Source organism: Zootoca vivipara, chromosome 1 (assembly GCF_965207765.1).
Source record: "Zootoca vivipara chromosome 1, rZooViv2.hap1.1, whole genome shotgun sequence".
NCBI lineage: Eukaryota > Metazoa > Chordata > Lepidosauria > Squamata > Lacertidae > Zootoca > Zootoca vivipara.
The window spans coordinates 31,840,435-31,857,147 of NC_142582.1; the positions used below are offsets into that span (position 1 = coordinate 31,840,435).

General features: G+C 41.2%; 1 protein-coding gene across 6 annotated transcripts in view; it reads right to left on the reverse strand.

Moving 5' to 3' along the window:
* FMNL2 (formin like 2) overlaps positions 1–16,713 on the reverse strand; it is a 194,624-nt gene that overhangs the window by 56,965 nt on the left and 120,946 nt on the right. For all 6 annotated transcript variants that reach the window (XM_035131655.3, XM_035131679.3, XM_035131671.3 and 3 more), the window contains exons 3-5: positions 6,734–6,814; positions 4,621–4,697; positions 1,853–1,936 (exon numbers count right to left, since the gene is read on the reverse strand). In XM_035131655.3, the coding sequence (XP_034987546.1) occupies positions 1,853–1,936; positions 4,621–4,697; positions 6,734–6,814 (242 nt within the window). The remainder of the gene's footprint in view (positions 1–1,852; positions 1,937–4,620; positions 4,698–6,733; positions 6,815–16,713) is intronic.

Genomic DNA, 16,713 nt, shown 5'->3' on the forward strand with positions numbered 1-16,713 from the left:
TCAACTAACTTCTAGCTACAACTGTTTGATTTGTTGGAGAAAAACGAATCTCAGGGCTCTCTTCATATTTTTTTTAATCAATTAGCTTTGCTTTCCAATTTAGTTTCAAATCTTAATATGCAGTTGAGTCGTTGTCCCTGTATAATGGCCAAGACCAAACTCCAAACATATGCAATGCATTTAATATAATCATTTCTGCTCTTCCTTTGTTTTATTTTCCCCCAGCACTGCTCTTTGAAAGCAGAGCCATCTCTTCCCGTCTTATATGCTCTGAGGTTATTCTCCATGCATGCCATGTTAGGGAAGAGAAAACGACAAGTAAAACGCCTTCCTCTTGGTTCAATATGGGAGGTGAAAGTCTTTAAAGCAAGCACTTCTTTTCCTGCAATGTGCCTTTCCCCCCTAAATCAGTAATGTCCTGCCATTAACTTTGTTCCAGTTCAAACAAAATAACTGTCTCTCCCAAGCACCTTTGTCTGTATGTGTCCTAAAAATCAAATCACATTTCTTTTCGTCTTAAGAACCTGAGGCCCTAAACTAGAAGAACTGCAAGTAAAGCAGAAACTTATTTGCCCGCTGCTGAATTCATGATCCTTTGAAGTAGAGATGGGAAATCTGTAAGCCCTCCAAATGCTGTTGGGCTGCAGCTCCCATCAGCCCCAGTCTGCTGAGCCAATGGTCAGGGATGCTGGGAGTTGTAGTCCAGCAGCATCCAGAGTGCCCCAGGCTCCCCATAGCTGCTTCAGAACATTCAGGGCTGGACAGCACAGTGGCAAAACAGGACACTAAGCACAGTTCAAGCCAATCTTCCTCTCCCCTGCTTCCCCAATAGTTCAGCACTGCAAGGGGATTTCTCATGGGGAGCTAACAGGATGTAGCTCCATAAGACTCCTCTCACTTTCCAGTTTCTGCCCAGTACTAGCAATCACACCACTGCCATCATCTTATTGTACCGTATGTATTTTCAAATACTTTGAGAGTGGCAAGAAGAAGCTTGACTGCAAAGTGGTTCTACTTTCTGCAGTTCTGCCATAGCATACCAAGTGGAACTCATTGGTCTCAGCCATGGTAAGACTGCGAGCCCACTGCATCTTAAGATATGAAATCTCACTTAGGGAAATTAGAGCTATAAAAGCTTTGGAAAGGACCCATTGCTCAGCAGAGTAGATGTGTTGCATGTAGAAAATCCTTGGTTCAAAGCACAGGCATCTCTTGTTAAAAGGATTTCAGGTAGCAGGTGATGGGGAAAACCTCTGTTCAGGACCTTGGACAACTAATGCAAGACTTGACAGTACTGGGCAAAAGTGCTTCCTGTGTCCCTAACAGGTCTACGATTCACTTGTGCTTTTGCTTTCACTGTATCCATGGAACATTTGAATGGGTATTTTCTGAAGGTATGGAACTATCTACTTTGGGCAAGGTTGCAGAAGGCCGAACTCATCTCAGCATAGAGGAACAAACAAGTGTGGTATGTTGTGTTTCCCATATGCTGCTGATACAACATACTGAGACAAGCAGTGCATTGTGTAACCCAGGCATCCCCAAACTGTGGCCCTCCAGATGTTTTGGCCTACAACTCCCACGATCCCTAGCTAACAGGACCAGTTGTCGGGGAAGATGGGAACTGTAGTCCAAAACATCTGGAGGGCCGAAGTTTGGGGGTGTCTGGTGTAACCCCACAAATAAGTGATTTCTGGCAGCAATCTTTGGAAGACCATCACTTGCTAGAACAATAAACTATTGAACTAAAGGGTGTTCATCCTTTAGTGCACTGTGATGCACTAGCAAGGCCAGAACAGCAAATCACTCTACACTGTAATGTTTTGCTTTGCGTAAGCCGGGTCTTACTTACGTGACTGCATACTGTGCAAAAGACAAATACTCTACCAAAACATCCAAGCCTTTGTTTTCTTCATTCAAAAACTCCCTGACCCACCTGTTAGGGAAAATCATTAGAGATCAGTATATTTGTACTTGTGCAAGCAAGTCTGCACAAACAAAAAAGAACCCAGTAATTACAGGAGAAAAGAAACACATTTCGCAAAAGCTAGTAATTTCTCTCTCAGAAACTTTTCAGCATGAAATGTAACGGTGTCACCAAATCACAAGGCCACTGCACATGCTCAGAGCCCCTCTCAGTCAAGATTTTGAGGTTATCATTAGAGGTCAGCACAATTACTAGGCATTTAATTTATTTTAATTTAACCATCTGGGCGGGGTGGGGGGAAAGCAAGCATCATTTGGGCTTTCTGCCATCTCTATGTAAATGTAATGGTAAGGATATTTTATCGTTTTGAAAAACCTGGAAATGCACTAACAGAGAACGTTGGTCAACAGTAACATGGTGGCAAAACCCCAAACAAATATCATGTTAACTGGACTATACCCCCAAATCTAAAAAAACAAATGAGTTTTTGAACTTCCAATGGTCTTTCTGCAGGGATAATTGGACACGAGCCATAGCAACCACATCAGTGATTCCTACTTTGTATGTACAGTACTGATTTATTTTAATGCAATATTCTTTTCATCATGCTGTACACTGCTTTAGTATATACTACATGAACAGCAGTACAGTATAGAATCTTTCAAAATGGATTTCCAGATTAGGCAGAGGCCTTCTTATTGGGAACCCTTCCTCAGTCTGGGAACTATGGGAAATTGGCAAGGGGGTGTGGGTGGGGGGAGAGAAGAAAGAAAAGGCTGGGGAGAATACTGGTGGTCCAAAGTCTGTGTTTATTTCACAGCAAGTGATTTAGGCTGTAATCGCATACAGCCTAAATGGGGGTGCCCATTTATACTTTTAAAGTAGACAGGTATAGGATTGAGCTACCAGTCACAGTATTAAGAAGCAATGCTCTCGATGGATGGGACCAGGAGCATGTGGTATGGCTGACATTTCACCACATATGGAAGGAAGCCATTTTCTGTCTCAAAGGATTCATATGTACAGGTACGGAAAGCTGCACGCAACCAATTAGTTCAAGCTAATAGTCACATTGACACACACAAAAGAATTTCGCAGCAGCCACTGACTTCAAAGTCCTAATGAACTTAGCAGAAATAGTCTCTCGCTTCAGTCACAGCTAACATCTGGCAAGACATTAGGGTAAGTCATAAATTTCGCTTGGCATTTTTAAAAAGTTAACTCTTGGGCAAGTTTCCATAAAAGAAAAGAAAAAAAGATGATATACTGACAACTTCTACTGCATATTTGGTTTGGGAAATATTACTGAAGTTTGACGTTCAGCTGATGACAAAACTGCTACAATTGCTTACAGACTTCATTGGCATGTCATCTCAAAGATATTGCCTAAACATTTGCTGCTCTGCCAACTATGTATTAGCAATGTTGGCCTAGCTTTGGTATTTCATGGTCAATTTCACTTCAAACAGGCTTTGCAAAAGGTGGGGGAGGGAGGGGGAGAGAGAGAGAGAAAGAGAGAGAACTTTTAACAAAAATAGTTTGTGAAAGATCGGGTAGGGGGCGTGTTCCAACACACTTAAAATGCAGCTCTCTTTTGAAGCAACACTGCAGTTGTTGAATTGTGTGTCTCTAAATTCTCATTGCCTGAGCAGCACAACACTTACACAAAACCAGGCCACATCACAAAGTCACAGTGCCCTGAATGAAAGCAAAATATGCCAGAGTAATGGTTTTCAAATTGTGTTCTAGGGAACCCTGAGGGTTCTGAAAAGCTTCTCAGGGTTCCCAAAGGAAAGATCTATAATGGTGGTTGAGGTATATTGTTATTGTTGTTTTTCTCTCCCTTTTAAAATGTTTTATAGATAATTTTTCTTTACTTTACTTTTTTTCTTTTCACTTTAACTCTTTGTAATATTATTCATAAAATAAAATAATTTCATTTTTAAAAATGAAATGAATCCAAGGCACCCAGAAAAAAAAACATTTTTACCCACCGTGGGTGATGATGATTTATTAAATTTCTATACCACCTTCAATCAGAGCACCACAGGGCAGTTTACAATATAAAAACATAAAAATACATACCATAGTAACAAACAAAAACAATAGCTCCCCCAATAAATTAAAAGGCCACAGAAAGTTTAATTAGCCAGAGGCCTTTGAGAAGAGGAATGCTTTCACCAGGTGTCTAAAGATATGTAGAGAAGGTGCCCGGTGAGTCTCTCTGGGAAGAGCATTCCACAAGCGGAGAGCCACTGCAGGAAAGGCCAGTTCTTATGTTGTTCCTGTTTGGACCTCTCACAGAGGAGGCATACAAAAAGGGGCCTCAGATCATGGTTGCAGGGTCTAGGTCTGACATATTCATGAGATTATTCAGTTGATGTGTGGCAATGAGGCCCCGCAGGAATGGCCAGTACTTCATATGTACTGTGCATGCTCTGGAATATGTCCCAGAATGCTCTGTAACACAAGGGAGTCAATGGCAGATATTTAGGAGTACCTCAGCAGGTAAGCCAATGAAGAAAGGGTTCTTATAGCAAAGCTTGAAAACCCATAGTCATAATACTATTTGAACCATGGTTCCATTTGAGCCATGAAGATACACAGTTGGGCCAAGAAAGCTTTAGACAGGTTGCGATAAATGTCTTTTGCCCAAACGTCATCAAAGGTAAAATAAAATAAATTATTCTTACCCAATGTGATTGGTTCTTAAAGAAATTTCTAATTCTCGTAATACTTGTGTAGATTCTTGAACTCTTCTCCTAAATTTCTATAATTTGCAAGGAGAGAAAACAATGCCTGAGTGTGATATTTAGTTACAGGTAGGTAGCAGTGTTGGTCTGAGTCGAAACAAAATAAAATTCCTTCAGTAGCACCTTAAAGACCAACTAAATTTTTATTTTGGTATGAGCTTTTGTGTGCATGCACACTTCATCAGATGATATTTAGATTAAGGATGGTATATAAAACCTTCACACTCCCATGACGGAGAGAATACATAAGTCATTAAGATGCATATTAAGTTTAAATTCTGAAGAATTACACTATTAATCAGACAACCAGTAGTGTGTGTGTGTGTGTGTGTATACACATACACACACACCCAACACAATTTCCAGTACAAATAAACTTATAGTATATGAAATATATTTAAAAATCAATATATATCTTTTACACAACACTTTCCCCAAAGTTATTCAATATTTCATCCTGACTATTACCCATATAGTATAAGAGAGAAGGTTACAGTTACATTTAGCTAAACATTTTACTGTATGATCTGTATACACATCGCAAATGTGTTTTATTGTGCTCTCGCCCTCTCTCCCTCCAATCCACCTGAAGCTGAACAGTGCCCAGAAGCCACAATGAGCTGGATGAGGACCAACAAACTGAGACTGAATCCTGATAAGGCTGAGTTGCTGTGGACAGTTAGTTCCCAAATCCAGAAATTAGGGAGACAGCCTGTTCTAGAAGGGGCAGAATCCCCCTTGCAGGAGCAGGTGCATAAACTGGAGGTTCTCCTCAGGGCAGTCTCGAGCAGGTCGGGCACCCTGGCGCTGAGGGGCAGAGATTGCTCCGGCGCCCCCCCCCCTCGCAGTGTGCAGCATTGCTTCTGTGCGGCTTCTGCGCGCAGCGCCCCGCACCACCGGGACTCTACCTAGAGCCGACCCTGGTTCTCCTTGAATCTTTGCTGACACTAGAGGCCCAGGTCCACCTCCAGCTGCTTCCTCAGCAATGGCCTCAGTAATCCATGCTCCAATAACCTCACAACTGGATAATTGCTCTATGTAGAGTAACCCTTGAAAATGTTCTGGAAGCTCCAGTGAGTGCAGAATTAAATTTCTAGGTTGTTATCTGGGTAACCATGTAACACCAATCCTTAAAGCTCAACACTGCCTGCTTGTGTGCTACTGAGTCTAAACTAGATTTTAACTTGGAGCCTACAGGTGTTGTGTTCAGCAACCCATGAACCTTGTGCCAAACCACTTTCATTTCAACTTATGCCAGAAGTATGCTGGGTCCATAATACCCATCAATTTTTTGCCCACTGACCTGCAAAGACACCCTTCAATGCCCAACGAGCCATGCAACTATAAAATGAAATATTAACTTTTCACTTTAAAAAAATAAATGCAAGGAAGACATACATTTCTGAACCCTGATGGGATTTGCCCCTTGATATAAAAGAATGCCCTATTTATTTCATCATGTCAGCAGAATCAGGTGGTGAAGTTTTGACTAGACATTTCCTGGGTACAGGTCTTGCTTGCTTGCATTTATATAGCACTCAATGGCCTAAGTACATAAAAATTACAAAGGTTATCTTTGGGGGAAAGAAGAAAAAGATGTGGGAGAGAAGAATGGATGTTTGAATGCCTCTGTTAAAAATACAAACTACCTTGCACATAAGGCATTAACAAGTCTAGAAGAAGGCTGAATTGAGCGCTTCTCCCAAAAATGTCCCCCAGCATGCAAGCTTTCCATATTTTCAAATGTGCAGGGCTGGGGGTCAGCGCATAGAAGAGGTAGGCAGCATTAAAAAAAAACATTAACACCTTCACCTCTCTCACCTCCAACATAATTATTTTTTGCACTCCAGCCATTGCTGAACTACAATTCCCATCATTACTGACAATTGGTCGTGCTTGGTCTTGGTTTCGGAGGAGCTGCAGTTCAGCAACATCCAATATGCCAAAAGTTCCCCACACTGGTCAACTGCTTCATTTGGCTGATTTTATATACTACTCCTAAATGAAAATGGGGGGGGGGGAATTCAAACATTTACAAAAGAAAATCTCTTACCTTCCTAGTTACAGCTGGATCGAGATAGCCTTTTAATTTCTGGATATATGTGTGTGGAGGATTCTTGACTTGAAATCTTTCCTGTAGGGGAGAAGAATAATGGTTAGCCATCCAGTTACAGGTAGGTGGCTGTGTTGGTCTGACGTAGTCAAAACAAACAAACAAACAAAATTCCTTCCAGTAGCACCTTAGAGACCAACTAAGTTTGTCATTGGTATGAGCTTTTGTGTGCATGCACACTTCTTCCAAACAGTTACTAGATATGTATTATAGCTAGATACCATAACTGAATGTGCCACTCTTCGCTTGCTGTTTTCATTTAATTAATATTTTATCTTCAGTTTCTTTAGGTGTCAGAAACTGGAATAAAGGCCCTGGAGTCTAAATGCTCTGAAAAAAATTAAGCATGTCATAATTAAAAATGAGCCACAGTTATGCAAGTTAACAGCTCTGTCACCTCTTCCTGTTTCAATTAATACCATAGGATAATTATGTGTGCCGTGAAAAAGCTTTGCATGAGAAAGAGAGGTTTCGGCTACCAGCTTCAACATATAAGCTCTGAGTTCATTTTTTTGTCTTCTTCCTTCCGTCTTTTTCAACACCTATGTGTGCTTTACAACTTGCTACTGGCTTTACAGGGTAAACTAAACTATGAGAATATTATGTATAGGACAGTAAGAGAAAAGGAAATGGGAAATGCTACTAATAAACAAAAAATATTAAATCTGTTTAATTGATCACTGTAGCCAATCTGGAAATACAATGAAAATCATTGACAGAAAGCAAATATTAGCCATGATCATGTCCTGTAAAAGCCAGCAATGGGAAGATTAAAACTACAGGGTGGAAGGAAAGGAGGACCTTTTTCTGCCTCCCCACTTCCAGCCACTCTCTGAAGACTGAAGAAGAGACCCTCTTAAGAATATTAGGGGGGTAGGACTAGACCATGTGAAAAATGAATATAAGATTTTAGCTGCAGTTCATTTATTTTCAGCTTTGTATTCTTGTTATTTAAAAAGTGCACCTAGACATTCTGTTGTTGCACCCATAACCTAGATTTAAGGTGCCATTTAGCTCCTAGTTTTCATATCTCAGTTTCTAACACTGTGATTTTCACATTAAATTGTTATTCTTTTTCAACTATATAAAATTCCTATTTAATATTACCTAATTACATAATACATCACAATATAAATATGATTTCAATGCATATTTCATCTCAATGTATGCATTTCTACGCATATTTTATTCAAGAATATGCAGTTATTCTTTTACACATTTTCGTTTGGTTCTCAGTTTTAAAAAGAAAAAAGGTATCGCAAAATTCAGAGATGCAGGAAAAATGGATAACTATGGTCTGATTCATGTCCAGAAAGTGCAGATTAGATCAGGTCACTTAGCAACAAGGACCAAACAAGATTCTCCTCCACCTCTAATCCTTCCTCCAATTTACAGAAATACTGGAATGAGTACCTTCTGATAAGAGTAACTAGCAACCTTTTTTTTCATGGCACTTTTAGAAGGAGAGTTTAGAAGCACACAGGGTGGCAATTAACCATTTCCATGTTGAATACTGCCCTGCAATAGTGCTTCTTCCTTGCAAAAATGCCCTTAAAGCCAATGGTGCTGACGGCAGAGGGGAATGCTAGAGCAGGAGAAAGAATTAAGTACACACCTCCCATTTGCCCATTCCTAACTGTCCCCTTCCTATGAGCTATCAGGCAATTGCGAGCCACATTTGCACACAACATATAGTTTGGCCCTCGCAACTCAGCCTAACAGATGTGTACATCTGAGAAGGCAACGTAGAGTTGCTTGCATTAGTGAAGCCTTGGTGCCATGCTATGCAGGAAGAGTGTCACCACCCATATCTATGTAAATTCACTGTAATCTGTCATTCCCTTCCTTCTCACCACTCCCAGTCTCCCAAAATCCCAATAGATGTAGTTTGAGGAGGTGGTTAGAATACCTAACCTTTTCACAAATGTGTACATTCAAGGGTATGCTGGAGAAAGGGAGCAGTGATAAATCATTTTGTCTCTAGTGTGGATATGCCCACAATAGACATGTGAAAGGTCACATCATCATCATCATCACCTTATTTGTATGTCGCCTTTCCATAGCTGAAACTATGCTCGGCTTACAACATGACAAGATTTACATAATTATAAACATAACAGAAATCATAAACAATAAATAATACACATCAAAAAGTACACAATCAAATGGAAACAATTTCCACATAAATCATAAGGTCTAAAACTAAAAATACAACAATAATATCAATAACAGCAATAGAAGAAGAGGAGGAGGAGGAGGAGGAGGAGGAGGAGGAGGAGGAGGAGGAGGAGGAGGAGTTTGGATTTGATATTCCGCTTTATCACTACCCGAAGGAGTCTCAAAGCGGCTAACATTCTCCTTTCCCTTCCTCCCCCACAACAGACACCCTGTGAGGTAGGTGGGGCTGAGAGACTTCAGAGAAGTGTGACTAGCCCAAGGTCACCCAGCAGCTGCATGTGGAGGAGCAGAGAGGCGAGCCCGGTTCCCCAGATTACGAGTCTACCGCTCTTAACCACTACACCACACGGGCTCTCTCAACCCCCTGTAAACAATACTCCAGCCCAAGAATCTGTTCAACAGCCTCAGGTTTTGTAGCTGGAGTCAGTCAGCACTCCACTCTCCCAGGCCAGGTGGGAAAGGGCCAGTAAGGCAGGGTGCAGGTCTTCCAGGGCTCACAGCCAAGATGGTCTCATTTAAAACAACACAGATAAAAATGATCTGTAAAGTGGCATACTGGAGGGGAAATCGTATCTCCCATTCATATATATCAGTTTTGTGACACAAGACAGGAGGTTTTGGATAGCATCTATACCAAATCACATCTGGAGTCAGTGACTGTTGCTGTCATAGCAGGCCTGTCCCACACTGCTACACCAAAATGACACCTTCCTAGCACTGCACCCCAATTGGAACACCTATACACTGGTGCTTGAGAACTGAGGCTGCAATCCTTAATGTAAGATTAACCCTCACTGAACTCAAAAGAGCACTGTATCCCTCTATCCAGCCTTCATTGACTTCAGAGCAGCCTTCGACTCTATGTCCAAGCTTCAGGAAGGCAATAAACGTGAGTTTTGCCCTACAATAAGATTTGCATTTTTGCTTCTGTAGCATGGCTAAGAGCTTCTAAAATCTTCCTTTTTGTTCATATGCTAATCTCATAACTGCATAGTGCGGATATGATTCCAGCACTATGTGCTGCTTTGGTACAGTATTTTTTTTTAAATGTTTGCTTATCTTCTGTAAATATGGATTAAATTCATAAAGCTGAATTATAATACCACACACCATTTTATGTCAACAACAAATCATTCACATTAATATGCTTATCATATTCATATCTACCAAATATCAACACCCAGTGAATGCTAAATACTGATAACCATATCCTGAAGTCTGAAACAGACAGATCCATTGTTTCCTTAAAGCAGTGGTTCACAAATTACACAGTGTTTAATATCCACTTATGATTGAGCCTGTTGGCATACTTTATAACTTGCATCCCCTTTCCTTTGTCACATCATTCCACCTTTGTGCCTATATGAATAGTTCCATGCATCCTAATAATTTGCTAGCACATAAGAAGTGGGGACTAAGATAACTAAAAAGAAATAAGTCATGTGTGGAAATCTAAAGCCTGTGAACTACAATGTGAAAGCCAAATCTAGTAAATGCTTAGAAATCATGACTTCTGCAAGTCTGCAGCAGGTCAACACTAACTGGCTAACACCTTGCACTATTTTAATTCCTCAGAATAGTTCTATGGCTATTTTCACACCCCGCCCCCACAAACTATGTGTGCATGCATAGGTCTGTGTTTTTACGCAAGCAGAAAAATAAACGCTTAACCCTTTTTGAATATCCAATCAAGAGTAGCATGTGGGCAAACAAACAAAGCCAACTCTACGAGAAGATTCCACTTTTTTTCTTCACCACATAAAGCAACATGCGATGGAAAGGTACGTTACTCAGGTGTTATGCAGAATAAGTAGGGTCTGCAGGGCCATGAACACTAGCCCTGCCCCCAGCATTCCCATATGTGCCAACCACACCTATTTCACCGCAAACCTCCCCATATTGAGAGAAAGGTCTGAATGGGGCTTTAAAGTATACATATGGTACACATTTAGAAGTTTCGTTGTGATAAGGAACCCTGATAATGCAGTGCTCCTGCTCTCCGAGAGACTTCTAAGCAAGCTCAGCCAAACACACCTAGAAGACCCCTTCATTGCATGTCTTCATTCAGCAGCTAGTAAGTTGTGGAAGTCTCTACCACAATGAGGTTATGAATGACTACTAATCTCTGAATACCAATTGTTGGGGATCACAAAGAGTGCTATTGTGCTCATGTCCTCATTGTGGACATCCCACAGGTATTTGGTTGACCACTGCAGGAACAAGACGCTGGACTAGATGAGCATTTGGTCTAATCCAGCAGGGCTTTGCTTATGTTGTGTAGGGTTGTGTACATTAGGGCCAGGGCTGGATGCACAGACCTTGAGGGTGTCAACCGTGTTGCCTTTCCCAATTCGGGCATAATGCCCGAACAGAACCTTAGAGTATGCCTTTAGGTTGCAGACCTACATAATGCAATACAGAAGGCATTGCCGTGGTTGATGCTAACTAGGAACTGAATCCAGTGTTTCAGCGGGGTTTGATATTTAAAGCCTCGTGAAGGTAGTGTGATCCCACTTGCACGCTTCCCACAGGCACCTCGCTGGCCACTGAGAGAACGGGATGCTGGTCTAGATGAGTCATTGGCCTGATCCATCACGTTCTTCTTAGGTTCCTAAAAAGTGCTGCCATTGCCCCTGAAATTGTTGCTGCCCATAGCCATAACTGCCAAGATCACTCACACCTGATGAAATGGCACAGTGGTTCAAATGAGTTACAACTGTTGTTTCTATGAATCATCCGCAATGTGAAAATCATCTTCAAAGAAGCTAAAAGAAGAAATTGAAAGTTTCACATTATTGCTCCCTGGTGCATAAAGCTTCTTTGACCAACCATGTGGGAAACTACTCACTGAATCATAAACCCGGCATGCATAATCTATAAAATGTAATAGTTAGTTAGAAACTCATATAACGAAAGCATGACTTTCCTGTCAGCTTCCCTAGAGCAGACAATATGACTATTCTAAAATAGTGGCTGTTGAGAGCACATTATTCTGATGGGAATACTGTTTGCTCGAACTTGTTTACAACTGTCTGCAAAGCCATTCCCTCCACTCTCGTTTCCTCTCTGCAGAACTCTTTCAAATCCTTTTGTTTCATTTCAGTTTGCAAATGAAGAGATCTGGAAGTCTGAGCTTTTGCTGGAGTTTTCCGATCACTGTGAAGGCTAAATACACTCCAGGGAGATCTGCACTGAATACAGACTAGTAATGCTCCCAGAAAAAACATGAAGTCTTTTGTCCGAGCCAAGCCTAGCCCAATTTGAGAATCATTTAACTAGTAGCAAAAGAACAATTAAAGGTCACATCACTGGGGAAAGTGGGAGGAAATGTAAATCCTGAGTAAGGTGACTTGGCAGGTGGCAGATGACTTGAGTTACGTTACTGGAGACAGTCTCAGGGTGTTCTGAACTGATTTCCCATTCTTACTGTTAATATTACAAAGTGGAACTAGAATGTATGACAAAAGACCTACCTCTTGCAACAACAAATACTTTGTTCTCAGCTTTCAGGAGAAAGGGGGAAATGATTTCATAAACACACTTGTCAGGGCAAGGTGACCTCAGAGATCAGCACCAATAAAAACTCAGGATTGTCTGTGCTTGAGCCTATGTAGAAAAGGCCAAGTGCCTATGTACACACACCAGTCTCAGTGTCTTATCCTGACAGGATATAGCATCACTTAAAAACAAACAAAAAACCAGGGGGACACACATCACATGCAAATATTCATTGTATCCATAAGTAATCCCATAATATTCGAAACAGAGTGACGAGTGCTTCCTTATTAATAAGCTACCGTACATTTGTATTCCTTCCTCCATAAAATGAAAATCAGGCCAATGTACACAGAGCACTCAATGACTTAACTTGGTACGGCAAATCTCTGACAGCTGCTGAATGTCCCAAGATTTGAAATCAATTGCCTTCATCCAAATCTAAGAATAATCTCTATCCAATTACACTGAACCTCTGACTTCAATACACTGACGCACTCAACAAATAAAACAGAGCCAACAATTGTTTCTTAAAAAATGAGTTTCCATGCCTAAATGCACAAAGGTTCTATATTCAAGAGAATTCTAAATCTAAATCTATATCTTCTGGGGATGGTGGGAAGAACTCTAGTACTTACCCTTTTCACCCAAAAATATCACTTTCACATTTGAAAAAAGTAAAGGTGTATGCAGGGTGACAGGGTTGGTGGGGGCTAGTGAAATACAGATACTGAACATGTGAAGTTCAACCACGCTACAGAAGAAACGATTCTCCATCTTCTCCACCAGGAAATCATATTTATAGCACACCATTTATTTTTCAAAAATTGGCTGACAGGTTTGCTTTACCTGAAGGAACAACTGTACACAGGGGATTTGCATTCCTACTAATTAAACAGAAGCAAGCACGTTCACCGAAAGTAAGTAAGATTGTAAACTCCTTGGTATCTGCCTTTTTGTACTTCACTTCTTAGTACAGTGCTGATGTCAATGGATTATGGTTGCGATTACATTATATGGTTCCAACTTTGAAAGCTAAACCATTCTAGCACCATGTCTATGGAATACCACCGCAAAACATGCTTGCCTGGCAACCATTTTCTTTTAGGGTTCCTTTCTTTGCTCATGCTTTCTTCTCCCAGGCAGGTGTGTACAATCTTAATTATTGTATGTTTTATTCTTGTATTTGGGACTTTGTGTAACCAATATGCAGGTGAAACCTGACCCCCTCCTGCTCTCATTTCCACCTAAATCCAAGGAAGCTCAACCAAGACAAAATAGAAGTGCTCCTCAGCAGCAGAAAGGTAGGGCAGAGAAGAGGGTCTCAACTTACCCTGAACGGTGTTACACTCCCCTTGAAGGTACCTGCATTCCTCCCTGAACCCAGAAGCCCATATTTCCACAGTGCTTTTGCACAATAGGGGTTAGAGTGTCAACAGTGCCCATTCCCTGAGAGGTCAGGCATGGCCCTGGCAACACATACTTTGGTTACATCTTATGCAGTGCTGCCTTTGAACGAAGAGCATTTAGAAATTTCAACCCTACTGACTAGGTACAGGTAGGTAGCCGTGTTGGTCTGACGTAGTCGAAACAAAATAAAAAAATGCCTTCCAGCAGCACCTTAGAGACCAACTAAGTTTATCATTGGTATGAAATTTCATGTGCATGCACACTTCTTCAGATATCTTCAGTGTATCTGAAGAAGTGTGCATGCACACGAAAGCTCATCCCAATGACAAACTTAGTTGGTCTCTAAGGTGCTGCTGGAAGGATTTTTTTTTAATTTTGTTCCTACTGACTAGGGTTAGATATAGGACTCATGAGGCTCCCATGTTACAGCAGCTTCACAGGCTACAGGACCATTCTCTCATATAAGTTTGCCTGGGTCTTAAGCTCTTCGGGAAAGGACATCCTCTTTGTCTAGTCAATATCCAAATAGTCAATGTACAGTATGTCATCACTTGGTAGAAACTTGAGAGAAGGCATTCTCAGCAGCGACAGGGCAACCATAATTTTTTCTCCATACAATGCTCCTGGGAATTATATCATGCTATGCACCGATCTTAAGAGGTTTTTATGGTTGCTGATCATGGCATGCATGTTTTTAAAGCAAGGATGGGGAACCTGTGGCTCTCCAGATGTACTTAAGACTCCAGTTGCCAACAGCACCAGCCAGCATGGATGGTCAATAACATCTGGAGAGAACTGTAGGCTCCCCATCTCTGGATTAAAAAATTAAAAAGAAAAAGGAGAAAGATGGAAAGACCACCTCCTCACGTTTTAAGTGCCCCACACATTCTAAAGCATGGGTAGGCAAACAAAGGCCCGTGGGCCAGATCCGGCCCAATTGCCTTCTAAATCTGGCCCGCAGACGGTCCGGGAATCAGCGTGTTTTTATATGAGTAGAATGTGTCCTTTTATTTAAAATGCATCTCTGGGTTATTTGTGGGGCCTGCCTGGTGTTTTTACATGAGTAGAATGTGTGCTTGTATTTAAAATGCATCTCTGGGTTATTTGTGGGGCATAGGAATTCATTCCCCCCCAAAAAAAAATATAGTCTGGGCCCCCCACAAGGTCTGAGGGACAGTGGACCGGACCCCTGCTGAAAAAGTTTGCTGACCCTTGCCCTAAAGTGCTGTGATTCTTGTGGGCATCCCACAAAAGTTGCAGAAGTCCTCCCGATAACTTCACCCAGCCAAGATGGGGCCATGCACAGCCCTCATCTGTATTCTGACAGGCCTTTGGCCTGATAAGTTTGTTTGTTTGTTTATGGCCACTATTAAGTGTTGGAATCTGTTGGCTTGATTGAAAAGCAAGATATAAATTCAGAAAAGAAAGAAGTTATTGGTTTAATTTGTTTTTAGCCACCTTAGGGATTGTGTGTTCAAAAGCCAGGTTATAAATATTTAACACAAACAAAAAATGCCTTATCAGCTAAATCAATAGGCCAAAGCTTGGGAGCTACAAGCTGGGAAATAACAGAGAGTTTAAACTTGGCTTCAGAGTACATGAGATGAAGTCCAGCCACAAAATGGTTTACAAGCAGACTTCAAAGACATGATAGCAAACAATAAAAATAGTCCATTTTTTCTGCATACTAAAAATTGGAATAGTGAAACCAGTTGTGAACAAAAGATCGTCCCCTCCTTAGTTTCAAGAATCTGTATCTTCTTGGGAGTTCCTCAATAGATCCACAATGTTGCTGTGTTTAGTCTAATTGTCAAGAAATCCTGTATTCTTTTGGCAGCAGTGGAATGCTTTCTATTAATGATCAGAAATGTTATGCTATGAGCCTGTCCAAACTGCAATTTGCAACCAGTAATAAGAGGGTGAAAGTGCATTTTTAAAAGGAAAACTCAGGGAGTATATCCTTACAATTTATCTTCAAAACATTCCATACATCCTTTTCATTTCCCAAAGCAAATTAACTTTATATATATATATATATATATATATATATATATATATATATATATGTGTGTGTAAAGCAGTGCTTGGTCATCTGCATAACATAAGAACAGAAAGCATTTCCTAAAATGTGCTTTCACCTTACCCATTGGCTAAGGGCTTTCTCTAGGGAGTGACCTGCCTCTAGCCTAAAACTACATTGATGTGGAACACCTGCCATTGTCTAGGGCCTTGGAACACACAGTTCTGTTGTGGTAGATAAATATTACACAGGCATCATTCCCATTCTTCATGGAGGCAACCGGCCAAAACCATAGTTTTAGTGCTAACAGAAGTGAACTTGAGTTCACTGGCTCCCTTCTTCTCCAACGCAGCCATGAGGAGGGGACTGGAAGTTTATGCTTCCGTTTGCAGTTAATTGTGGTTACAAACAATGGTCAGTGTTAACTATGCTCTAGGGCCATTGGGTGGGAGGTCCACATGGGAACACATTCCAGTGGCATCATGACAGATGTGGGCGGGGCAAAAATGGGCAGGGTATTGGGTGTGGCATCCACCTACGTAGCACGTAGCACAGTCTACCGTTCCTGCTACACAAAACTCAAAGGTATACACAATAGCAGCCAGAAAGGCAATACGGGTTGGTCTCCACACCACATGGCACTTCCGGTTACTGAGAAGGGGAAGGTGTAATGCTGCAGGATGCTCAACAGTATACTGGAGCAGCAGAAGGGTCAATTCACTGCTTCACCTACACCATGCTGAAGGGCTGCATATGGCTCTACCCAATCCTGGTTCAGAGAAGAAAGCAAACCTCAATCTTTGGCTCGTTTCCCATA